The sequence below is a fragment of the Armigeres subalbatus genome, chromosome 2, assembly GCF_024139115.2.
Source record: "Armigeres subalbatus isolate Guangzhou_Male chromosome 2, GZ_Asu_2, whole genome shotgun sequence".
Classification (NCBI taxonomy): domain Eukaryota; kingdom Metazoa; phylum Arthropoda; class Insecta; order Diptera; family Culicidae; genus Armigeres; species Armigeres subalbatus.
This window is the reverse complement of record NC_085140.1, coordinates 259,525,958-259,551,128: the sequence shown is the minus strand read 5'-3', so window position 1 is coordinate 259,551,128 and position 25,171 is coordinate 259,525,958. Positions and strand designations below refer to the sequence as shown.

General features: G+C 41.0%; 3 protein-coding genes across 11 annotated transcripts in view; 2 read left to right on the top strand and 1 right to left on the bottom strand.

Moving 5' to 3' along the window:
• Positions 1–515: 515 nt before the first annotated feature.
• On the bottom strand, positions 516–11,933 carry LOC134212135 (probable splicing factor, arginine/serine-rich 6). The gene is made up of 3 exons (XM_062689730.1): positions 11,692–11,933; positions 11,183–11,622; positions 516–1,560 (listed from the first exon to the last, which is right to left on the bottom strand). The coding sequence occupies exons 1-3, from the start codon at positions 11,692–11,694 to the stop codon at positions 1,266–1,268; spliced, it is 738 nt and encodes a 245-aa protein (XP_062545714.1). The 5' UTR covers positions 11,695–11,933; the 3' UTR covers positions 516–1,265.
• LOC134212134 (uncharacterized) lies at positions 1,567–7,251 on the top strand. 2 transcript variants are annotated; one of them, XM_062689729.1, is made up of 2 exons: positions 1,567–4,637; positions 4,702–7,251. In XM_062689729.1, the coding sequence occupies exon 2, from the start codon at positions 4,716–4,718 to the stop codon at positions 5,763–5,765; it is 1,050 nt and encodes a 349-aa protein (XP_062545713.1). In that variant the 5' UTR covers positions 1,567–4,637; positions 4,702–4,715; the 3' UTR covers positions 5,766–7,251. The 2 variants fall into 2 exon arrangements, with proteins under 2 accessions (XP_062545713.1, XP_062545712.1); XM_062689728.1 differs by having other exon boundaries at positions 4,697–7,251.
• Positions 11,934–23,008: 11,075 nt separating the features above from the next.
• The window catches only part of LOC134212133 (cGMP-dependent 3',5'-cyclic phosphodiesterase-like), a 208,371-nt gene continuing 206,208 nt past the window's right edge, over positions 23,009–25,171 (top strand). For 2 of the 8 annotated variants that reach the window (XM_062689724.1, XM_062689719.1), the window contains exon 1: positions 23,883–24,067. The gene's annotated coding sequence lies outside the window, so the exon portion shown is untranslated. Of the gene's footprint in view, positions 23,643–23,684; positions 23,704–23,882; positions 24,068–25,171 lie in introns of those variants that run through there. The other 6 variants (XM_062689721.1, XM_062689727.1, XM_062689726.1 and 3 more) reach the window with 6 other exon arrangements.

Below are 25,171 nucleotides of genomic sequence, written 5' to 3'. Positions count from 1 at the left end.
TTTTTAAGATTGCCAATACAGATTTACGAAAAAATCATCTGACAGCCCTGGATTAAAGGTTCCCCCAAACACACGCGATGCGACAGTCGCGACGCGATTCTATCGCTTGGCGACAGCGATTCTGTCGCCATTGGTATGGAAGCGTAAATAGAACATTGCCTGCAGCGACCGAACGATAGAATCGCGGCGACTAGTTGTCGCCGTCGCGGCGATGAAATCGTTTAGGTCTGGGGGAGCCTTAATTCAGCTGCCCACTTCCGTGTTTGAGAAAGTCGACAGAGATTCCCCCTTCTTATTTTTTTACATTCACTCACTGTTTTCACTAAAGTCTCGCATTGATCACGAATCTGTGATTTTTTATAGAAGACTAAAATTGTTGCAACAAGTAGCGGTAGTCTGATTCGATTCCGAAGAGAAAAAGCCTGAGAAGCCCTCATTCAAGGCAGTTTTGCTCTTGAGTCTATTCTGAACTGTGATATCAAAGCATTTTTAAACGTAACATAATAAAGTGCAGGTTTGACATGTTACAGTTGAAATACTTTATTATTCTTGCATTACACGATAAGTTCATATTTATAAATAAGTGCATACGAACGAAATTATGATACTGTTGATTGAAGATTCTGCTTTTCTAAAAAAACACATAGAAGTGTGGCTTTCTCATTCAGATGAATCTGATATTTTATTGGAAGAAAACCAGTGATAAATGCATGATCCGTACAGAGAGCTTTCGATACGTCAAAGTGCTGCAATCCTTAATTTATTATCTATAGTATAAGCATTTTATTACATCAAGTATGATCAATCTCAAATAGTTTGTTAATTTTTAACAAATCAATATAAAGGTGAAACGGATCGGAGCCCATTCTTACGGATAATCACCTTGTAATATTTCTGGGACGTAAATCTCAACTCGTTAGAAAACAAGATATTGGAATACCTTGTTAGTCCTAACTCCAATGAGATTCGTGCCGTTGGAGATGTTGCAAGGGATGGTTTTGCATTATTAAATGTTTGTTTTTAAATGTAGTAAAACTTACAGTCATAGAGTAATCAGAATGGCCATGCTACTGCCACAGATTAAGTAAATCATAATTTGATCACTTTAAAACCTTGTCAAAAACAAAAGGGAGGACATCAATGTGTCAAATTGAATGCAGTTTTGAAGTGTTAGCATTTTTCCTTGAATTACGCCTGTTTTTCGTCCTCGGTGGTAGTCGGGATCTTCGGGTGTCATCAAGCGTCGTTTGGCGCGGTGCCTTCTTCTAGTCGTGATGCGCAGTTCCGTTGCGACGGTGGGACCGGGAGCGGGACCTGGTAGCCGAGCGCGGTGTTCTGGAGCGACTACGGGAATGTCCCTTCGAAATCGAACGCCGCGGTGACTTGCTGTGGTCGCGGCTCAAAGAGCGCTCGTTTCGGGTGGACTTTTTCGGTGTCTTGGACCGAGATCGCCGATTGCGATCACGCTCACGGTCGCGATCACGGCTGCGACTACGGCTGTAAGTCTTGGAGCGAGTGCGGAGCTCGCGAGAACGCGAACGAGGACTACGGCTACGAGATCTAAACAATTGACGAAGAATACGAGAAAATAAAAAAGATGCAATTGTGGTTAGTTTAGAAAAATGGAAAATGCAGGTGATCGATTCTATGACATTTTCACAAAAACCATTTTCCAGAAAATTATTACTTTTTCTCGTATGAATTGATTAAAAAAATGGGATAACAAAAAAACGCAATGATGTAACACATAAAAAACGATAAAGATAATTGAAGAATGCATGAAATAATAGGCTGGTAAGTAGAAAAACATGAAGAAATAAAAACAATGAATGGAAGTGGGAAAAGAAGGGATCGGAAAGAACAAATAAATAGAAACAAAATAAAAAACATAATGAAGAAAACAGTTTAAATACTGTCAATTTTCTGAGAAATGGAGTTCTGCGTAGTGCCAAAAAACAAAGATAATGAATTGTCAAACACTATTGTCACTTCTGTAAAGATGCATATTGTCCCACTTTAGTGGCTGTTTAACGATTTTATACGATAATTATCTAACTAGTCGTCATATAGAGATGTTTCTTTTCGAACATCTCATTATCAATGTGAATGTATACAAATATTAAACGTTGCAATACGCATTAGTTCATACCATATTTTGCCTTTGCAAGTAGTTTGACCTTATTTCAGTTGGTATTATCATCATTATGTAAAAAAATAAAGCAAAAGGAACACTCACGGGAAGTTTCAGTAGAAAGACTCGTGTAGAAACGTGACTAGATGCGTGATTAGCTCTCGAGGCAGACCTTACACAGAAGACTTGTAGGCTAATAAAGCATGGATGCATGTTTTCATAGGTGAAGGTCTCGGTTGATTGCTCATTTCTAAAACGGGGGCTGCATTTTGAAAACGCAGCCGAGCAGTTCTCGATGTTTACTGCGCAGGCGAAGAAATGGACGCAATTCTACGTGACGACTAGCCGACTAGAAGGGTGACTTTGAGAACGATGACATTCTACGCAGATATGTGACATTGGACTTGTTCGCTGATTCTGCGATGATCTCGCTGTCTAGCATACGTGAGACTTCGTGTGAAGAATTCCGATGAATGATTCAACATGCTCTACGACGGTGTCGAAGGTTTTTTTCTAGGTGGAATCCAACCGAGGAATGCGCTACCCACATTGAATCAATCAGGAAATTCGAATCTCTGCCTCTCTTGTGATGCATCTCTCCCTACTCTAATGAAAATCAATTCCAGAATAAAAATGGGCTTTTTAGATTTGAACACAAAGCAACAAGGACAAGTGATGGCATTGCGAGCTGGGTACATATAAAAATCTTCAAGTTTGCTTTATTATATGTTTTTCAACATATCGCGCAAACTTAATAGCATCAATAAAAATACACTTAACCTTAGAACTGTTATCGGAATGTCGATAGTTGGTAGTAAAATTATTAATAACTTAGTTTTTGAACAGAAGAAATAATAAAAAGTCGAATTAATGATCTTGTAATTTATTAACTAAACTCAATCAACTTCCATTTTTTCGTCGAAATTTCGGCAATAAATATTCAAAAATGTCTAACTGTCGTCACAGAATAAAATATTGTAAACGGTGGAGTAGGGTGTCGGCACAATTTTGTTATGTAACTTTTCTTATATCCACACATTGAGTTTTTATTTCTGCAGCTCAACAAAAATCAGCACAGCCGTCTGAAACTGATATCCCCTCAAAAATGTCATTTGTTAGTTGATTTTTTACAAATTATATGCTGATTTTTAGCAATTTTGACAGAAATCTCGGCGAAAAATATGTTTGCTGGGGCTAGGCTGTGCGAATCTCGGTAAAATTGTAAAACAAATTGCTGAGATCACGGTAAAAAAATAAGTGAGCATGTCGGCTTTAATGAGGTTCGTCACATACGGTTACCGCTCCTGACTTCATCTCGGCTCTCGTTTATAGTTAGCTAGTAACATAGAAACGTTTCTGACTGCGATAAACAAGTGACAAGCTAAAGATTGTTCAGAAGGTAATAACGAAGTAGAAGTTGGATACCTGGTGTAAGAATTAAGTTGGGTGGGTGTACCAATTGTCGCCATACATAAGAACAACTTTTTTTTTTAAATAAGTAAAAGGCATGTGGGTGGACTTTATATATCAAGCGAAAGGTTTTACTTCCTGCTCCTTAGAATATTGGTTCCTTATTTGGCAAATCCTATTGTTTTCTTATGGAACTGGCCAAATAGGGACTACTAGTGCGACAACTGGTGCAAAGGACGTCAAAAATTAAGCAAAATCAATTTTTACAATTATGCTTCGCTTGTTTTGGAGGAGATCAAAGGTTTTATCGTATCATATGAATATGCTTTATCGATATGAACTTGGTTTGCGGTGATTTGATTGGCCATTTGGCATATAAAGCACTAGTGCGACAACTGGTGCTATAGCCACAACTGGTACATCTAGCCTAGACATGTTTTCAAAAACGAACGTCACAATATAGTGGTGATGATTTATTGAGTGCTGGAGGGGAAGAGAATGACTTATCATAGCCCGGAGGCAATACAATTTAAATCAGCATCATTTATAAATTCAACGATTCCATATAATTCTAGTACTCCTGTAAAAGTTATAAAAGTTGATGTTGAAAACAAAAGATAGATTTAAGAAATACAAAACCGGCTAGTTCTATTTAATAATTGAGCAGCTTAAAAAAGCATTAAAAAAAATCACTGTTAGGACTTATTAATTTTAACTCATGGCTATATTTCTTATTTCATGTTAGCCCAACACATAGTAAATACAAGTTCGTTTACTGCAACCAATACCAAAAGGATGAAAAATGCAAACGTGTCCTATACCTATTTCTTTATAATATTGGTCCAAGGATTGCCTAGTCCTTTTATCGTAAATTTGATATTGCGCATTTTCCACCTTTTTAGACAACTGTGCAGAAAATTTCTGCACAGTGAAGATTTCTGCACACGCCAGGCTCTCACGCACACATGTGTTTAATTTGACAGATGTTCGAAGGAGAACGTATTATATTGTTTTGGTTTCTGATCTCGTGCGAAAGAAACTACACTTTTCAGGTGATTTTTGATCGATAAATCCATACATCTAATCGGTATAACTGGTGAGTAATAACTATTTGTTTGTTCAAATTCATCATCTTATCGGCATATCTATTCCAAGAACAGAGATCGATTTTGAAATGGAATCCGAATTAGCAGATTACCATCGGGAGGACGACGAAATCAACCCTTCGTGTATCGACGTAGAATATTTGGATTCTTCATATAGAAATATGGAATTCGACCCCAGTGAAGATCCAATTGGAGGTACCCCACCGAATGACGAGTTTGATTTCGAAAAATCTGGCGATTCAATTGCAGTTCCGGTAGAGTCGGTAGATGGAGAGAGGAAGGGCGGCAGCTTTTCGCAAGTACAACTCCCGGATGGTCTCTATGGTTGCTGGGTGCTTGTTGCTGTTCGCGAGTTCAAGGGACATTCTTCCGGAAAGGAAATTGGCAAGTGGGGTGTTGCTGGAAACACGCCTGAAGAATTCATTCGTCAGTGCTGGCTGATGTCACAGCAATATCTGAAGCGGGAAGTTGTTTTCAGATGCAACGAAAATGGCGAAGCTACTCCTGCATGGGGTAAGGAGCATCCACAGGAATCGGATTTTGTACGGTTTGCTTTGTTCAACGATAAGGCTAATCATAGATATTATCCCGTTGACAAAGTTACTGCAAACCTTTTGCATAATTGGAAGAAGAAGGAAATTCACCTCCTTCTGCATGTTTACTCACTTTCCGTAAACAACAGAACTGTGTTTAAGTCAGTGAAGGATTTGCTTTTGCAACCAGAATCTCGAGACAGGGCTGGCGCTGCATCCAACAAAACAGTTCAAGATCTTGCCAAAAAGCTTCGTGATAAGCATGGAATCAGTTGGCAAGCTCAAGACATAGCTTGGATGATGTGGGCCAATTCCATTTACACTGCTGATCCATGCCTTCGAGAAAATTTAATCGACGAGGCCCCGCCAGCTCACTTGATCAAACTGTTTTCCGCTAGAGAACAGCCTGTGATTCGTTCCATAAAACGAAAATTTTCCATGGCTCAAAGTGTAAATGCAGGCTACCATGATGAAGTAGTTTTTATTCGAAAAACTTTTGATGAACTGGAAGAAACCGTACACCCAACCAGAGACTGCAACATTTTATTACAATCATGCATTAATTCAGCGTACAGTTTGCCATAATTTGCGACATATGCACAGCTTGTATTAAGTCAACGGCAGACCCTTGTATTAGGTACCCGGTCATGAGAAAATAAGAACTGGTTATGTGTTAGTGTCTACATTGAATCTAAATTTACAATCCCCCATCGAGGAGTGTAATGCTGTATACCTCGACAACATCAGCAACCATACAAAAAAATTCGGTCAACGTCGGGAATTGAACCCGGACCCTCCACACTTAGTACATCTAGACTGACGCGCTAACCATCTGGACTATTTACCAGATGAGGAACGACGCGACCAAAGGCAATCATAATCCACGTTTCATGCTATGAGGATGTGACAAGTGGAAGGGTAACAGGGATAGCAATGAGTGATACGAGTGGAATAAGAACCATGCATATTTGTGTCCTTTTCCGTTATCAAGCTAAATGGAATCGGGAAGATTGTGTGGGTTAAAGTTATATTGCTGTACACGATTCATATACTTGTTCTAGGAGGAGCCAACCAGATTCGTTTGGATGTATTTATCGAAACCAAGTAAACCGACTTAATGCAATGAGCTGTATTAACAAGGATGACATTCTCTGATCGGTTTGAATGCGAGATTTGATACAAAATGCTTAATACAAAGAATGTCACACAGAATTGTTTTGGGTGTACACACTTTCACGACTAAGATGGACCAGCTGAGACGATGCATCGAAGCATTAGAAATGCGAGATGCTGTGGGAGAATCATTTATTTCTGCAGCAGAGAATACGGTTCGAGCGGAGGAGACATGTTTTTCAGATCAACTAGCGGCTCGAGTTCGTGAACAAGATGATGTGGATCATTACTGATGTCATTGAAGGTTTTATCTTCTTGGTTCATCAAGGGAAAGATTTCAGTGTTTTACGTTGAATAAAAATCGAATCAAAATAAACGTTTTTGTAGTTTTTATTCAATGTGGTGCATTATGCCTAACTGCTTCTCTGAATTTTCTTCAAATCCAAGCTGTATTAGGTCTTTTTCAAGCTCGATTGTTGGATCGAATCGACCACCTCGAATGTAACCACATTTGCGGAACAGGTTTTCCATTGGATAGTTTGAGAACTGCTCCATGACTTCCGCTACTACCATAAGCATATCACGGCAGGCACATTCTGTGTAAGTTTTTTTAAGGCGCTGTTTACTTAGTCCAAAAACAACCTCGATTGGGTTAAAAAATGGACAGTAAGCTGGCAGAAAAATCGGAATTATACCCACTGATCGCAGATAGTAGATGATCATGGGATCACAGTGGATTCGCGCTCCATCTAGTATCCAAACAGAAGATTGTCCGGGATACATTTCAACATCCGTAGAATTTGTTATGAACTTCCGGCAACAATCAAAAAATTTACTTCGGTTGAACGTACCTTCCGTACTGAAAACTTCTTTCATCCCATTCTGAGCAATGAAACACAATAAAGAAACTCTTGGCTTCCGGACAAATTCTCCACGACAGATCAGCCGTTCTCCTCGTACTCCATAGCCTCGGGTTCTCAACATTCCTCGATTATCGAAGCTGACCTCGTCGAGAAAAATCAAATTGTGATAATCCCATTGAATGTTGTGCAGATCCTCACAAAATCGCACTATATCATCTGTATGGATTTGCACAGCTCTACGCTCCAGCGCTTTCCATGAAAATCCTTCATGGTGAAGTATTCTACAAATGGACGATGCGGATATTGTTATACAAAACGTTTTTTCGAACACTTCTTTGGCTTCATCCAGGTAAATTGTAGGATCCCTTTTATAAAGCTCCACAAGCCATTGTCGTTTTCCGCTCCAATTTTTTTGGCATCTCGAGCGTACTCCTTTCGGAAAAAAACCTCCATTCGTCTGGTAATTAGTAATCCAGTTGGTGATTGTTGAGATATGCTTCCGGTAAAGCAACGCCAACTTGGCCTTCGACAGCCCCAGAAAGAAATAACCGTATAGAGCGTGATAAACGGTGTTTTCTGACGCACGACGTTTGCTAATTTGTTGAATAATATCTCCCATCTTGGAAATGAAGTAAATAATTATTCATTTACCGCAAACTTGATAAATAATTGCAAATTACCTTGATTTACTCCACAGCAACGTTCAGCATAAACGTAAACAACATTGAGGTCAAATAGTATTGGTGAGAGCGAAGGTTTATCTGTCATTTTTGAGTAGTATTGGTGAGTGCGAACGCATATCTGTCATTGAAACATTTTCGCAAAAGTCGAAAAATTCATGCAATTGACAATATTTTTAAATTTATTTTTAATATTTGTCCATCCTGATCCAATGTGCAATATTGAATCAAGGCCCTCCGCTGTAACATATGTCAAATAATGCACCGTTACTTCCACTTTTCAACAAAGTCTCGAAGTGTTGCTTCCACCTGGCAGTTACTTCGGTTTTATCTGTCAGCAAATTCCCTTCTTGGTCGTTGCACAGGAAATGGCACTGTCTTTCTCCGCACGCCATTGACAAACTCATAAAACCTCCGCATATCGTTCTGATCCATTTTTTCCTTCGCCTCGCTAATCACTTGTTCTCCATATTCTCTCTTCTTCCTGCAGTGGGTTCGTTTTTCGGCTGCTCGCTTGCTTGTACCGATCTCTATTCGATCGGGTACCCGACACCAACATCCTGCTTCTGGCAACGTTCTTCTCGTCTGTCACTCTCTGACACTCCACATCGAACCAACCCGTCCTGGGTCGCCTCTGTGCAGTGCCTACCACTTCTCATGCTGTTGTGCTCACCGCTACATGGATCGACTCCCAGAGATCGTTGATGTTCTCGCTAACGTTGATTGCACTTATCCGTTCGTCAAGCTTCTGGCGGTACTCAGCCGATACTCCTTCCGCCGACAATCGCTGGATATTGTAACGCATCTTTCGCTGTGATCTCTCGTTCGATACAGTTGACAACCGTGATCGAATTTTACTGACAACGAGGTAGTGATCAGAGTCAATGTTCGGACCTCGAAATGTCCGCACATCGATAACATCCGAGAAATGGCGCCCATCCACCAGAACATGGTCTATCTGGATGCAAGTTTCATTATTTGGGTTTCTCCAGGTGAGCTTTCAGATATTCTTTCGTGCAAAGTAGATGCTATTGATGACCATCTCTCCGACAGCAGCGAATTTTACTATCCGTAGGCCGTTGTCATTGGTAGCGGAGTGAAGGCTCTCCTTACCAATTCTTCTTCTTCTTCATTGGCATTACATCCCCACACTGGGACATTGCCGCCCCGCAGCTTAGTGTTCATTAAGCACTTCCACAGTTATTAACTGTTAGGTTTCTAAGCCAATTGACCATTTCTGCATTCGTATATCATGAGGCTAACACGATGATACTTCTATGCCCAGGGAAGTCGAGACAGTTGGTGGTCTTGCTTTGTAGCCGCGCATCTTACCGCACGACAACAAAAACTGTTATTGTTATTTTCGTTTTACAAGCATAATGTACCCAGGCATTGCTTTGGTTCGGCACATTTGCATTTTGAATGTCATTTTTTTACAATGCCGCTCCAGATAGGATTATGTACGATCCTTCTTAAGGTTGACCACACTTATATGAAAAAAATCAAAATCATTTTTTTGAGACGTAACCCCCTAAAAATAAAGTTGTCTGCTCCCAGAAGCTACTGTAAAATTTTCAGCCAAACCCATAAGCTGCCGTGAATCGCATATTTGTCCCATATGAATAGGAAACCCAGCAAAGATGGGACAGATATGCGGTTCACGGCAGTAAGTCTAAGTGGTTGCTCAACAAGCATAAAGTTTATATGGGAAAAATCAACTAAATATATGGAAAATGCAAACTTTCCATTCTTTTACCTCTAGGTGGCGCAGTAGTCATTCAATCCCACTCATTAGTGAGTAGTGACATTTACAATTTTTACATTAGTACGAATAGGCTCCCGGAAACCAAGAGTTATTTAGTTAAAAAACAAAAACTTTACAATTTGACGTATTTCCTTGGAAGTAATGTATCTTAACACAATCTTGTTATTCTATTGTAGAGTTTAGAAAACAAATTAATGAAATCTTATAGGGGTGATCGGGGCAATATGGGCCACCTAAGGAAATCGTTCCGAAAAGCGCCGAAAAACTCAAAAAAACATCGTTTAAATGTAGTTGACTTATACTAGAGAATGTTACCTTTCATATTACGTCGATGAATGACGAAAAATGCGTTTGGAAATTGTTGGAATGCATTTTTGAAAATGTATTGATTTCAATGTGTGTTCCCGACTATACGGGGCAATATGAGCCACCATTTGGGGCAGTATGGGCCACCCATCCAAAACCTTTATTTAGGCGAAAAAAGTATCGTAATATGGAAGAATATGATATTCCTACAATAGTTGTGAGTATTGCATACCAAATAAAATTAAAAAACCGCACAACAGCGGACTGAACCGATTTGTCACTCTTCACCGTTTGAACAGCCACATTTCAATTGGTCAATGGTCATTTTTTCTGTTTCAATCGCAGTAATGCGCTGTTGTATTTTTTCCGTAATGAATCTTCCATATATGATAATATTTTTGTATTTGACTACTGAAATTTGAACTTGTTCGCATTTTAAGGCCTGATATCTTGCTCTGTGCAGGTATGCCCATTTTGCCCCATAGAGACCGGTTTTGGGAAAAAAAAGTTTTATGATAAATTCAGATTTGTATCAATACAAACATGTGTGCACAATATTCAATTTTAATATATCTTTTGATTGTGGTGTATTTTTGACCTGTATTTTAATCAGTTTTGTGTCAAAACCTTATTTATAAACTTCAAATCTTATAATAATTTTGCCTATGCAGCGAAATTTTACATTTTCAAGTGTATTTTCATGTTTGAATTGAATTTTAATGCGGTTTTCACGTTGATGCATATGTGGAGCATCCTCTTAAAGATCATATAACTTTTACATGATAAAACTAGTCAATAAGCTCAAAATGAGGGTGGCTCATATTGCCCCGTATGTTCATATTGCCCCTACTACCCCTATCCATGACGAAATTTCATGAAATCATTCGATCAGACGATGGCTGATTGAAATGGTCAAGTTCTGAGTGTTTATACATATTACGATTTTTATGGCTAACTGCTCTGGCTCGTGCTCTTATCAGCTGGTACCATACCCCTTAGTTATAATGTTTAGTTCATGAATTAAAAAAGAGCGCATTAATTTTTAAATAATGAGTAATGCTACCGCTATGACCCAGTCTCCACTAATATATATCGTATTTTGGATTCGCATTCATTGTCCTGATTTACCGGCACCCGGCCACATCCAATGTTATGCATCCCTAGTACATAAGGACGCTCCGTTCAAACGGAATGCATCCCAAACCCACAACTCGCAACGCCGTCCTAAGCTTCAATCGGTTCAGAACTCTTTCAACTAAAGACCTCACAACTTACCTTCTGCGACCTTTGCCCCTGCCTGAGCGAGTGCAATCACGAGCGTAATGTCCTCTCCCGCCGCACTCGTAACAGCGATCATCCGGATTGAATGCCCCTCGGCCACCCTTGCCGCGGGGTGGTCCTCCGCCACCGCCACCACCACCACCACCGCCGCCGCCTCCGCCGCGGAACCCACGACCTCCTTTCCCGGTAGACAGCTCGACACGTACACGACGACCGCATACTGTTCTCCCGTCGAGGCCGCGCACCGAATCCTCGGCGTCCCGAGCATCGTCAAACTCCACGAACGCAAATCCCGGAGGATTCCTGGCCACCCAAACATTCCTCAACGGTCCATAGTAAGAAAAGGCATCCTCAATCTCCTGCTTGCTAGCGTTGTTTCCGAGCTCGCCAACATAAACCTTGGCATCGTGAGGATAGCGAGACATTTTCTTTGACTGCAAAGAAAAAGAAAGATGGACTCCATGTTGGAATACTGAGACAACCCAAGCGGAAATAAAACTCACCATCTTGCGCTATCCGTGGGGTTACTTCAAAGAATCCGCTCTTCTTTTGGAAGTATTAGCGGCCCAGAAATCTTGAAGCCTTCTTTCCACCGAAATCGCCGCACAATTTTCCGAAAACCAACTAAAACTCCGGTTTCTCTATCAATCCGCAACACCTTCGTGCAGAAAATGAGAGAAATCCACTCAACAAAAAAAAAACCGCCGCGGCGCAGCTTTCAGGCTGCCAATCTGTAAAAAATGTACCTCTGTAATTCATCTGTCAAAATTTTAAAACTGACAAATAGAAAGTCTCGTATGCACCTGCCCTTAAACATAAATTTTCCACTAATCGTTTTTCGATTATACATTTTATGATTGGATTATTTGTGGTATCGTACACTGCAAAAAATAACTATTGCCTGATTTTCTCAAAATTGCACGCGGCGAATCCTCCATGAACGGTACCGCCGCACTTTCTGCACCCCGTTTAGTTGATTCTTATGCACCCATGGGTGAATAGCATTGCGGTGTATCGTTTGGCCCGGCCGTTTTCGACAGTCATTCGCCGCGTGAAGTTTTGTGCAAGTAATTCGGTACTTATTCAAAGGACGTATGTGATTTTGTAAACAAAGATTGAGACGACGATTTATCCAATCTGATGGGACTCCACGCAACTAACACCACCAACAGGTAGCCGAAGGCTCCCCTACCTGTCTGTGGCGATGATTTGCGTGGGAGGGCTATCAGATCGGACAAATCGACGTTTGAATCTTTGTTTACAAAATCACATACGTCCTTTTGAATAAGTACCCGAGAATTCATAAAAAATAAAAGATGCGCACGATGGAGAAAAAATAAACCCTCAATGAACATCATGCCCAGGTAACCATCAAGCACTTTAATAAGCCTTTTGTAAACCATAAAACAACATTTCAGAGCCTATGAGCTGTATATATGATTTTCAAGTGCTAATTAGCCGTATAAACGTCAAGCATTAAGAGAAGCCGTATACCGTGGACCCCCAGTAATATGACCGCTTTTAATCTGAACACTTTTTAATTTGAACCCCGTTCGTTTGAACATCGTTCAAATTAAAAATGGTTCAAACGTCATTTAACACGTGGAATCGAGAAAATAAAAATGGAACATCGTGAAACGGAATGCAGAATCAAAACAAACCAGCCAAGAGAGCAGCCAGAAACCAGTTTTTCTGATGCAAATAGAGTAACCAGAAGTTTAAATTAAAAATGAACCCCGTTAATTTGAATGAGGTACCGTTCAAATTATCGGGGGTCCATGGTATCGGTATATAACGCTTTGATAGAAGCCTTGTGGATTCAAGCCGAATAAGGGAATTATTATTACCAATTTAGAGCTACTATCTATGACGTTTTGGTAGAATCAATAACAATCACATCTAGAATTTTATAACCTGTCTCTTTCACTCGCATTAGAAACATTTTTTTTTGAAAATCATAGTCTACAATACATTGCATGGACCATGCCAGATAAATGCTGTATGAGCTGTGAATGTGTTCTACGGCAATATATTTATTGATCTTTACCTAGAAGATACCTTTAGATAGGCTTCTTAAATACAAAAAAAGTTCCGTCCAATTGATTACATATATGTCATATATGTCATATATAATATTACATATATGTCATATCATATATCATATATGATTCATTTTTCATTCCCAATGCCTCGTTCAATGCTTTCTCGCCCTTTGATTCAAAGGCAGATGAATTCCTTCTGTTTTTATCCCTTCCCAGCAATACACCCATTCAAATCCGTGATGGATCAGATGGTAAAGTAAGCAGCAAACCTGAACCAAAACCAAAACCTACACACTTAAAATAGATCGCAGAATACTGTGATTTTTTTTACCGAAATCTATCTGTGAACGGAAATTTTACAGATATCTCTGTAATATTTGAAGAATTCAAAAGTGACAGATCAAAATACACCGAACGTTCGGTAACATAGGCAGGTTTACGAAAATCTGCGAAATTATCACAGAAAGTTCGGTGAAAATGAATATTGTTGTGGTTTTGTATGATTTTACCGGTACTCCTGTAAAATCGTTGCTGTCAAACACTTGTCATTCATATTGAAACCATCAAGAAACATCACACGTTGTAGATAATGAAAAATTCAGTCGAAAAAATGGACGTAAAAAAAATCGTAGGCATTTTCCGTAAGTACGACGAAAAGCAATCAAAAACTTTTTTCTTTTCAATCGTTTTTCAATTTCTTTTTCTGCCGGGTCAGGTTATATCATCAGCACATTATTCACCATGTATCGATGAACTATTGTCGACCCGCATGCAACCAAAGTGCCCGAAGAACAAGAGCCTGCACAAAATTTAAATTAATTCTCATCTATGTATACTTTAGCCTCACGCCCATATATCTAATGGTACAATCTTTTACAATGTTCTGCTTCAATACTACATTTTCATTTAAAATAATCCGAATAACATTCATATTTTTTCATATTGTTGTTCTGTAAAATCACTGAACCATACGGTGGAACAACGAAAAATTTACAGAAAATTTGCGAAAAAGTACCGAAACGTTCGGTGATATCTGTAACAAAACAAGAACAAAATCACAGAAAATCTGTAAAAAAATACAGAACATTTCGGTACATTTGACAGGTGACATTTCTTGAATTTTACAGATTTTTTGGTGATTTGAAAAATCACCGAACTTTTTACCGAAACTTCTGCTGTTGAGATTTCGGTGAAATTTCACCGAAATCTGTGAAATATTTTAAGTGTGTACGTCTTTACGTCCAATTTTTCGACTGAATTTTTCATTATCTACAACGTGTGATGTTTCTTGATGGTTTCAATACGAATGACAAGTGTTTGACAGCAACGATTTTACAGGAGTACCGGTAAAATCATACAAAACCACAACAATATTCATTTTCACCGAACTTTCTGTGATAATTTCGCAGATTTTCGTAAACCTGCCTATGTTACCGAACGTTCGGTGTATTTTGATCTGTCACTTTTGAATTCTTCAAATATTACAGAGATATCTGTGAAATTTCCGTTCACAGATAGATTTCGGTAAAAAAAATCACAGTATTCTGCGATTTATTTTAAGTGTGTACACACTTAAATCATTTCACAGATTTCGGTGAATTTTGCTTCAATTCACCGAAATCTCAACAGCAGAACTGTTCGGTAATTATTTCACCGAATTTTCTGCAATTTTTCCTTTGTTCAACTGTCAAAACCACCGAAAATCTGTAAAATTATTCACCGAATAGTTCTGCTGTTGAGATTTCGGTGAAATTTCACAGAAATCTGCGATTTATTTTAAGTACAACTTTGTTGTACAAGAAAGGCAAAAAATGAAGTGCGGCAGACTGGGTTCGAATCACGGAAGTCGGAGTCGGGAAGCTTGTATGTAGACCACATCGACGCAACGGTGTACGGTTAGGTAGCTACGCATATGAAGCACTTCGTAAGACAGCATCAAGACATCAAGTCTATTATTGATCTAATCTTGGGTCGAACAGACCTATGAACAGGCTTCATAGTCTTCAAAAGGATCGTTAAATCTCTTCATATATAGAATATATTAAATATTTAATTAATGGAAACATACGATTTTACAAATTGTATATTTCTGTTTCGTCGCATTTACAGCATTTCAGCTCTTGTTCCTTGTCAGAGTTCCATTTTGTTACGGTTGTCTGCCTTTTTCCATTACAAACCGTTACACTTGTTACACTTGTGGGCTTCGTGGCCGTGCGGTTAGCGACGTCAATTGTCTAGACCCATGTGCTGTGGAGTGTGGGTTCGATTCCCGCCCCGGTAAGGAGAAAACTTTTCGTAAAGGGAAAAGTTCTCCATTGGTCCACTGGGTGTTGTGTAAATGTCCTGTCCGCTGTCTAATGCTAGATGTTAAGTGTTCAGTCTGTGCGACCTCTGGTCGAAGACTTCAATCTTCATCTTCGCCTATATTCATCGATTTCAGGATATTTTCAGGATATCTGCCCATGTCCGTCAGAAAACCATTTCGTTTTATTATCTGTCCGTTACACTTTAGATCCACCCTGGTTTATAAAGAGTTAACTTTATGTGGCCCAATATATAATCATCAGAGAACAAAATTGATTCATTTATCATAGCGGCAGCAGCTTTTACCATCATTCTGCATGGTACACAGGTCTGTTAGAACCAATATTAGATTTGTATACACCGTTATAGATCAATAAATGGATTGATTTCCTGCTGGCCATTTGCATTGTTCCAAATTTTGAACCATTCTTCATATATTGTTCCTATAGAGATATTTAGCTAATGAATTGGGGTACGTCCACCTTCCGCTTTGGTCTGTTGATAAGTCGCCAATAGTTTTAAGTCCGCTGATTGGGTATTTCAGGCTGATTCTTTCCCCTGATGTTGGGCAACTTGGGTCACACCGATGCCTTTCATCTTCTGTTTCGACCAAGTCGTCCGTTCAGGCTCAGATGCACCCCGCTCCGTTCCAACCAAACGCAACTTCGCCTTGAAGGTGGTGTGTCGTTTGGAGTTATGGTATACCTCTCCACCGGACTATTGCCTGACACGCGTCGCAGTTCGCCTATCGTAGCTAATCAATCGCTTTATGTGCCACTGTCGCACCTCCTTGGTAGAAGAAGTTCTCTATCTGGAAAGCTTTATAATCCTTCTCGCTGAAACACTCTTAATTAGCGCGTGTTGTTCTCCCCGTGAGGCTTGACAGACTGTTAAAATATCATAAGGTTTTGTTTGAGTTCTAGCACCTGACGCTAGTGCTACCACCGAAATCACTAAGAACGACCTCCACTCTCCTCTCCACTGTATTGGTTGGATAGAAGACCCAATTCAATTTTACGAAGAGGTTCACGCTGCGCATAGATATTACGGTACGTAACTTTGAGAAGATAAGAGAAGCCTACATAAGACAGAAGAGCGAAGCTAACCAGTTGGGACTAATCATCAACACGTCGAAGTCGAAGTACATGATAGGAAGAGGTTCAAGAGAAGACAACGTGAGCCACCCATCACGAGTTTGCATCGGTGGTGACGAAATCGTGGTGGTTGAAGAATTCGTGTACTTGGGCTCACTGGTGACTGACGAAAATGATACCAGTAGAGAAATTCGGAGACGCATCGTAGCTGGAAACCGTACATATTTTGGATTCCATGAGACGCTCCGATCGAAGAGAGTTCGCCGCCGTACCAATCTGACTATCTACAAAACACTCATAAGACCGGTAGTTCTCTACGAGCACGAGACCTGGACGATGATCGTGGGCGACCAACGCACACTTGGAGTTTTCGAAAGAAAAGTGCTGCGTATATCTACGGTGAGGTGTAGGTGGCGGACGGTACGTTAACGTTATTATTATTTCTCAGACTAAGGCCGATGATATACTGACGCGTGTGCGTCCGCAAACGCATCCAAGATTGACGCGTGTTTGTGCGCAAACGCGTCCAAGATAAAAGAATTCCTCTTGCTGCTATTCTTATTTTCGTGTGCTTAGAAGCGCTCCGCAAATCGTCTTCCACCTGATCGACCTTGCTCGCTGCGCATCTCGCCTTCTTGTGCCCGTCGGACCGTTGTCGAGAATTATATTTACCAGGTTATTTTCCGACATTCTGGCTACGTGCCCGGTCCACCGCAGTGTTCAGTTTTTTGCGGTGTGAACGATGGATGGTTCTCCCAACAGCTGTTGCAACTCGTGGTTCATTCGCCTCCTCCATGTATCTGCATCCCGCCATAGATGGTACGCAACACTTTCCTCTCGAAAACTCCAAGTGCGCGTTGATCCTCCACCGGCATTGGCCAGGTCTCGTGTTGTGTGCGTAGAGGACTACGGGTTTAATGGGCGTTTTTTTAGATAGTCAGTTTGGTACGGCGACGAACTCTATTCGATCGGAGCGTTTTGCAGAGTCCAAAGAACGTACGATTTTCTGCCATGATGCGTCTCCGAATTTCTCTTATGTTATCGTTATTAGAGTTCACCAGTGAGCCCAAGAACACGAATTCTTCAACCACTTCGTTTTCGTCACCACCGATACAAACTAATCCGCGAATCCATGGGGTGACGCCTACAGGGTCGTAATGGCCAAGACACGTGGGGCGATGGCCCCTACAGAGCGGTCTCCAGAGATGCTTGCCACATGTGGTCTGGACGCTACCCCGGACAACCTAGTCCAGAGGATGTGTAAAGATGAAGTTGGCTGGAACGCCGTGTTATCGGCTATCGTCCAAATCGTTTCGGAGCTACACAGAAGGTGGCGCGTGGACTCGAGGAATGGCTAGTTCAGGCGCAAATAAGAGGTGGTCCAAGGGTTCGGAGTCGGCTTCATGGGTCATACCGGTGCCCTGTAGTCGAACTCGATCCTTTTATCGAACAAGTGGCAGCGTGAAGAACAACATGGTATCGTCGCTTTCGCGGCGTCGGTCAATCGGGCGGGTTCTGGACGAAAAGGGGTCCTCGTCAAGGCTGGGGCAGGCGTAGGCACCGCGTCGGCAAGTCCTTCTGTGTGCTGGCGAATAGGCCCTATACCAGAGAGGTCAATTTGGGGTGCACGCGGCATCATCATTCTTGATACCAATCGTGCAGAGGGAAGCAGGCGCGAAGTCGACCCTTCCCACTTTCCGAGGACATAGGGCGTTGTAAGGCCACCTGGAAAGCCGGCAATGCGCTGGCACGATACCATGGTGTTCTTCTAAAAAAGCGAGTCACGATGTTCGATGCTGCAAGGACACGCAGCTAACCTCGAGGGTGAGTTATGCACTGGCCCCCCTTTGAAGCATCGGCTCATTGGTTCTGCGCAAACCTCTTGGCTCGTCGGAGGGCCGTCGTGTTAGGTTTGTTGAGTGTCTTAACCAGCCAGAGTCTATTATAAATAGAGTTGCGCAAAGAGTGAAGCCAAATCTACCTACCTATCGTGCAAAGTATACAAATGCTTGTTGGTAAGGTGGAAGTATTGTTATCGCTTAATGATTATTATGGCGAATTAAAATGCATGAATTGAAATATATTAGATTGGTTCTAGAAACAGCTTCAAAAAACTTCAATACACCCCCCAATAAAGTAGCAACAAGAAACTCACGTCTTTGCAATCTGTGGGTGACTTTGTTATCGAAGCTTTAGAAGTGAAAACTCCCCTAAAGTCACTTGAATGGTTGAACAAATATGAAAGTTGCCAACATAATAACAAGAGCGTTATTCATAATAAGTGTAAGAAGATCCTCTTTGCGCAACTCTATATAATAGACTCTGGTCTTAACTAGCACCAGAACTTGGGATTGTGCGCTTTGAGCGGCACATGGTCGCATTGGCGGAGACTGCTTGCGAATACATGCAACTTTTTATAGAAGATTAACAGAGCCCGCTTTCAAACCCCACGAAATCCTAGGTAGGGGTGGGCCGGACACGTTGCTAGAATGTCGGATAGTAATCCGGTAAAAATGGTTCTCGACAACGATCCGATGGGCATAAGAAGACGAGTGAAATCGATCGATCAGGTGGAGGACGATTTGCGGACCCTAGACTGGTTGGCGGCGTGCAGCCATGGACCGAGCTGAATGGAGAAGGCTTTTATGTACTGCACAGGCCACTCCGTAGAGTAGAATGGCTCGGCTGCCAGCCCGTGCTTTTTGAACTTAACAATGTCCAAACATACTGCCTATGAAGCGCCTGTCGGAATTGTGTTTGTTGTTTATTGTTGTTATAATGGTCATCCGACATTGTAAGTTTGTCTTCATGAATCTTAGCTCTAAAAACCTAAATTCTACGATCACTTTGTCAATCGAAGTCAAAATTCGAATACGTTGAATACGATCATCATTGATTGAATTGGTTCATTCAGGTCGTAGTCATGGTGTCGTCGAGGCAAACGGAAGAAAGCACTAAAGCGGAACGTATACGCAGGCACATTGATGTCCATTAGCGCCAAAATATTGGGGGCATCCGCTTCTCCAACCAAAAACAAAAATCGCTTCCGCGTTTCTCCTACGCTGTCTTAGAGTTTCGATACCAATCAATTGACATCTGGCTGCATACGGTGGAAGGTGCGATGGGTCATTCCAGGGCAGAAAACGTAGGGCGAAACTTATGAATTTTCGTTGCACCGATTCAAATCTTTCGATCATTGTTGCTTGATACGGATCCCATACCAACGAAGCAGTTTCCAGGATAGGATGGACCAACGCAACGTATAATGCCTTCAACGTATATGGGTCACGAAATTCTTTAATGATTTTAGACACAAACCCAAGTTGACGACGAGCTCGCTTGATTACTTCTTCTTGGTGTTCTTTGAACGTCAGCTCGGCATCCAGAACAACTCCAAGATCTCGAACAGAAAAAGCACGGTTTAGCGGTTCATCACCGATTACGTAGTTGTATACGATCGGGCACTTCTTGCGATGGAAACTTATGATGGAACACTTTGGCACGCTCAAAGTCATGTGATTGGCTCGACACCAGACGAGATGCCGATCTAAGAGCTCCTGCAGCTTGATGCAATCCGACGGTTGATCGATTACAACATATATTTTCATGACGTCAGCATATAAAATGCAGTAGCCTTCACCAATGTACAGGAGAAAAGCAACGGCCCAAGATTGCTTCCCTGTGGTACACCAGACCCGTTTGTGAACCAATCCGAAACAGATGAGCCTATTTTTACAGCCAGTTTTCTATCACACAGATAGGATCTGAACCAACAAACAAGCCGAGAAGAAAAGCCCAATTTTTCGAGTTTTGCCAAATGAATCGTGTGGCTTACACGATCAAAAGCAGCTTTCAGATCGGTGTACACGGAATCAATCTGCTTTCCTCGACCAATATTCCGCAAGCAAAGCTAAGAGAATTCAACTAGATTGGTGGTAACATCCTAGGTGGTAACGCTTCGCCCCGGGAAAAACCATGTTGTTTTGTGCTGATGTAGTGCCTCACGCGGGAGAATGTGTAGCTCGAAACGATGATTTCCATTAGCTTTGAGCACGCGCATAAGGATGTAATTCCTCGATAATGTTTTATGTCATCTTTAGCATCTTTTTTGTGCACCGGAAACATGAATGATTTTTTCCATAGAGTTGGAAAACAAGATTGTCGCAACGATAAATTGAGAATGTGTTGAAGAGCCGCTATCAAATTGGCTGAGCATTTCTTAAGAATACTTGCAGGCACCCCATCCGGACCTGGTCGGAATGACATTTTCAATTTAGACAGTGCAAGCAACAGGTCTTCAGCAGTGATAGTGAATGTATCTGCGTCTATAATCTCACTCGGGACGAAACTCAGTGCAGCCGTTGATTCACTGGTAGCTAGTGGTCTGTCGAAAACCGAAGCGAAGAATTCAGCAAACAGCGAGCATTTTTCAGCACATGTCCTTGCCGCACGATGATCCAGATGCATAGCAGAAGGTAGTCCTGTATCCTTTCGTTTAGAATTAACAAAATTCCAGAACTGCTTAGGGTTGCGCTTCAGATTGCGTTCAATTTTTCTTGCGTATCGACGATAGAGCTTGTTATTCAACGATTTGTAACGATATCTGCAGATTTTATAGGTTTTTTTGCTTGACGCTGATCGGAGGGTCCGATATGTACGATGAGCCGCATTTCGCTTTCTCTTGAGGTTTCTGAGTTCACTGTTAGACCACGGTGGTTTCACAGATGGACGTTGCAAAGGTATATAATCGCCGAACACGTGATGGAGAATTTTGGAGAAATTTTCCACGCTATCGTCCATGTTGGTGCTTAGGCATACAGTGGACCAATCAATTCTCAATCAATCAATTTCTTTCTTTGATTCAAAGCATCGTAATTTGCCCTTTTATAATCGAAAGAAGCGAAGTCTAATTCGTCGTCAGGGTTCATAATCTCAGTAGAATTAAAGCAGTCTTTGATAAGCAGACAAAAAGGCGGATGAGCCGGATCAGCTGGTACCAATGGATCGACGATGTCTTCCAAAATGAAAAGACCATCTAATGCTTGGTTGACAAGGATAAGATCGAGCGTATTGCCAGCGTAGTTTCTACCATTATTGATTTGTTCAAAACCAGATGAATACATGCCATCTAAGAAGATTGTACATGATCGGGATAAAGAGGAACCAGAGCTGTCAATATGACAATACGGAGGGTTTGTCGCTACCCACCGTATGCCAGGTAGATTGTAGTCTCCAAATATGGCTATTTTATCGCCTTCGTTAATCCCCATAGCTATCTCTTCTACACAGTTGATATGACGCTGCATAAATAACAGTGAAAAAGTCGTCCAGTTTGGTGCGTAATCCCCGTACGTTTTGGTAGTATATGGTGATGTCATCGAGGTTGTGATTTGATGTTACTCTGCGAGCGGTGAATGATTGAGGGAGTGAATTGTTCGAATCTGATGAATACTTGCCTGCGATTGGAGTGCGGAAGCCCCCTCCTTCGATCTCAAACGCAGGACCGGGATGACTGCTGAACGCTGGCAGGAAGGGCTCGACTGCGTTGAGGGGATTAGGGGCTTCCTTACGACTAGCAGGCGTGCATCCCGGTGACGATCGCCGTACAGCATACGATTGACATGGTTCAGTTTGCGTAGAAAATCTGCAATCTATTGAAGGTTGAGGAAGCGAATAATTCCAAACAGATGAGTACTTGCCTACGATTGGAGTACGGAAGCCCCCTCCTCCGACCTCAAACACAGGACCGGGATGACTGCTGAACGCTGGCAGGAAGGGCTCGACTGTGCTGAGCGGAATAGGGGCCTCCTTACGACGGACAGGCATGCATCCCGGTGATGTTTCATTTATGATTGAAGATTGACACGGAGTAATTAGGCTAAAAATGATGAGACTGGTGCCTTACTGTGCAATGGGAGCTCTCTGATTGCAGTTCATTCAGCCGACTAGCCAACTAAACTGGCGTGACCCGACTACAATTTCCAATGGATACCGCGCAAACTGCACTGGTAAACCGCATGAGTGCGTATGGGATGTCTAAATAGTATTCAATTTTTAGTATTTCGTGGCCTTTTTTTCCTGAAATATGAAGCAATAGATTAAACATAAGACTACAACGTTAATGTATATTGATCATTAATTGATGAATTATTTGACTTGGTTCAATTTGACTCCATACCGGCTAAATATCCTCTCTCCTGCGGTTGTTTTGATATCGCACCGCATCTCTTCGACCTTCGCTAATCTCCCGATTCATCCCGCGTGGCCGGTCTCGCGAACCGCGTAAACCTTCTCCCTATATGCCGATGCCATGCTGCCAGAAAGCCAGAAGGTCGGTTACGTGTGTTGGTGCAATCGGTCCGTCCCGAACCCGAAAAGATAAAAAGAGAGCGGTACGAATCAAAACAAACCATTCAGTCGAGAGATAGCTTTCTGCCCGGTGGTTGCTTGCGTTGTCGTCGATTCGGTTCTTTGTGAGTGCGAGGTATTCGTCGGTTTGCGGCAGTTTAGTATCAGTCAGGTAGCCATTCTTTGGTCGGATACGGATGCGTTTGGCATCATTTTCATCTGGTGCGTGATAGCTACGTAATGTTATTGATGAGCATATTTTAGCCAGTTTCTCGCTAGAAGTGTCGGTTGATTGAATCAAATTCTCGGGTTCTGTCCTTTTCGGCAGCTGTGCTTATCAGTGGATGAATGAATGAGTAATCTGCAGTGGAGGCAGATCAATGTGCTGTGCATCGTTAGCAGTGATTAAATTAGATGATGCAGTGGATATAGCTTATTGGGGCAGTAGTGAGTAGTTCGTGTTTGCTGATGATTACGAGATGTCAGCACCGATCTTCCGAGTGACGCAAATCAAGTGATTTTTTTGCATTTACTGTTTCTTGCGACGGTGTGGTATGACGATATCATGAAGAAGAGATAATCACCGTTTGATAGACAAAAGTGACTAAAATATTTGCGCCCGTAGAACTTCTCTGTATCATATTGTTCTTTTTGAAAAAAGTATATGTGGGTATATTAAAACATTATGATTATTGATCATATGTAAAATATAGAATTGTAAATAATGGTAATAGCCTACAGTGTGATATAAGTAAAATAAAAAAAATAAAATTTCAATGAATTTTCTATTAAAATAGAAAACAAGGAAAGTTTTCAAAAAATAAAAATAAAACATTTATCATTAAAAAAACATTTTCCCTAAAAAAATCATAAAAATTTCAAATTTAAGATTCTAATTGAAAAAAGGTCAAGTAATGTAAAACTTACATCATTCTGAAGCATTTATCTACTGCTAACAAGTGTAAAACGAAGAATGTGCTGTTAGTTTATCGAGAGAAAAAGCATCCTCACGAAAGGAAGTTATGATTGTTTGAACAAACAACAACAAGCCTACGTAGTGACAGAGTTGAGGAACGACGATGATGAAAGTGGTAAATAGACTGTGAACACAGCTTCGTGCCGTTCGGCATGTCACATCAGCTATGAATTTACGAGCCTTTCTGATGTCACACCTATAAAACTGCAATCTGAGGCGGGACATTTGAATCTATTGTTTTAGATTTGCACATACTTGTTGAATGTTTCATAATTCTTTGCTACTGATGATTCCGAACTCCGCAGCGCAAATGATAATGTGGAGCGGATGCAACAGTGCCCATTGGAGATTCACATAATTTCAACATTTCATCAGATACGACATACAAGTGATAATTTATAATTTTGAAACACGCTATGAAGCAGAGTGGCTTCTTTCAAACATTTATAAAATCAAACTCTAGCAGTTTTCGCAATTTTATTTATGATCATTTTTTGCTCGTGGTCTTGAACGTTGGATTCCTGGTCGTTAGATATGCCTTTTGTGTCCTATCGGTTTGTCTGTGCTTCTATTATTAAACATCATGCGCCCTTAAATGCATTATTTACGAATTAACACAGCTTAGTGAAACGAATTACCCATAAATTGCTTGCTGTTAACGTGACCATCAATCGTACAAAATAATGTAGCACAATAAACAAGAGGCTTTGAAATCACTTAGTTGTCATGAAATAGTACTAATTTTTTGGCTAAAAGACCGTGAGTGGTGGGCTTCGTAGCCATATGGTTGGCATTAAATCCCGTTGTGCTACGGAGTGTAGGATCGATTCCCGCTCGTAAGAAAAAAAATGCTGGTCCGTGGTTTAATGTTGTGCTAACTTCACAGAGTGAAATGCTCACTGGAAGCAATACACGCGTAGTGTCTTAACCTAAAAGCCCCAATCGCAGTTCAGTGGAACAATTTTAATTCGCTCATTCAATTCTACATTTTATTTAGGGTCAACTTTCCCAAAGAACCCATATTTTTACGCCTTTAAGTATTTCTAAAATTTAAAACAAAAAATCGAAAAAGTGCTGCCTAACATTGGCCTGAGTTTGAACGAACATTGGGTGAATTTTTCAGGCAGGTTCACGCGTGCAGCACTTTTTCAGTTTTTATTTTATTTTTATAAATACTTAAACAAAATGTGACTTCTTTGTTAAATTTTACCTTAAATAA